Source organism: Nicotiana tomentosiformis, chromosome 9 (assembly GCF_000390325.3).
Source record: "Nicotiana tomentosiformis chromosome 9, ASM39032v3, whole genome shotgun sequence".
NCBI classification, from domain to species: domain Eukaryota; kingdom Viridiplantae; phylum Streptophyta; class Magnoliopsida; order Solanales; family Solanaceae; genus Nicotiana; species Nicotiana tomentosiformis.
The window spans coordinates 49,081,678-49,083,274 of NC_090820.1; the positions used below are offsets into that span (position 1 = coordinate 49,081,678).

Below are 1,597 nucleotides of genomic sequence, written 5' to 3' on the forward strand. Positions count from 1 at the left end.
AGGAGCAATACAACGATCCATTATTGGTACAATTGAAGGAGGGGATTGATAAATATAAGACCATGGCCTTTTCTCTTGGCATGGATGATGGTACACTAAGGTACCAAGGGAGACTACGTGTTCCAAATGTGGATGGTATCCGGGAAACAATCATGACGAGGCTCATACCTCTAGGTATCTCGTGCACCCTAGCTCTACAAAGATGTATCATGATCTTAAGGAAGTCTACTGGTGGAATGATATGAAGAGGAATGTAGCGAACTTTGTGGCAAGATTTCCAAATTGGTAGCAAGTGAAGGCCGAACACCAAAGGCCCGGTGGGTTGGCACAGAACATAGAAATTCTGATGTGGAAATGGGAGGTGATCAATATGGACTTTGAGGTGGTACTACCTCTCACGCCTCGCAAGTTTGACTTGATTTAGATAATTGTGGACCGACTCACGAAATCAGCACACTTCTTACCTGTTAAGGCTACCGACATAGCGGAATAATATGCTAAGTTGTACATCAAGGAAATAGTTAGGTTGCATGACACTCTAGTTTCTATTATCTTAGATCGGGGGGAACAGTTCATGCCTAAATTTTGGAAGAAATTTCAGCAAGATTTGGGTACTCAGGTGAATCTTAGTACAACCTTTCACCCGCAAACTGACGGGCATGCAAAACGGACTATTCAAACACTTGAGGATATGTTGTGACCTTGTCTTCTTGACTTTAGAGGTAGCTCAGATGATCATTTGCCGCTCTTAGAATTTGCCTACAACAACAGTTATCATGCTAGTATCCAAATGGCACCGTTCGAGGCTTTATATGGTAGGAGATGTAGATCTCCCATTGGGTGGTTCGAGATTGGGGAAGTAGAATTGATATGGCCGGAGCTCGTGCATCAGGCTATGGAAAAGGTTAAGATCATTACAGAATGATTAAAAACTGCTCAGAGTCGTCAATAGTCCTATTCAGATATGCGTCATAGGGATTTGGAGTTCAAAGAAGATGATTGGTTATTCTTGAAGATTTCCCCTATGAAGGGTGTAATGCAGTTTGGTAAGAAAGGGAATTTGAGTCCGAGGTATGTCGGACCGTACATAATCATTCAGAGGATTAGCCAGGTGGCTTACAAGATAGAACTACCTGTAGGAATGTATGTAGTGCACCCAGTGTTTCATGTATCCATGTTGAAGAAGGTGGTTGGAGATCCGTCAGTTCTTGTTCTGGTCGAGACTATTGAGATTAATGAAGAATTGACGTATGAAGAAACTATAGTTTCCATTCTTGATTGGCAAGTTTAAAAGTTGAGGAACAAAGAAATTTCCTCTGTGAAATTGTTATGGCGAAGCCAACAAGTTGAAGAAGCCACCTGGGAAGCCGAGGAAGAGATAAAGAATAAGTATCCTAATTATTTTTGAATAGCTATGTAATCATTTCCATAATGTTGAAAGCTAACTTTCTATAAACTATGTTTCCCCTATAAGGCTTATGTTCAGGTTGCTCCTCCTTGGTAATGTAATGTTTAATCGCATAGTGGTCGACGTTGTTTCCCTATTGTTTTATATCGTTGTGTTGTGGTTATGTTGTTATGACTAGTTTAGGGATTC

At 40.9% G+C, this 1,597-nt stretch overlaps 1 protein-coding gene across 1 annotated transcript; it reads left to right on the top strand.

Annotated features, from left to right (window-relative positions):
• The first annotated feature begins 964 nt into the window (after positions 1 to 964).
• Positions 965 to 1,291, top strand: LOC138898749 (uncharacterized). Its single transcript, XM_070184846.1, has one exon. It carries the CDS (start codon positions 965 to 967, stop codon positions 1,289 to 1,291), a length of 327 nt encoding a protein of 108 aa, XP_070040947.1.
• Positions 1,292 to 1,597: the final 306 nt, after the last annotated feature.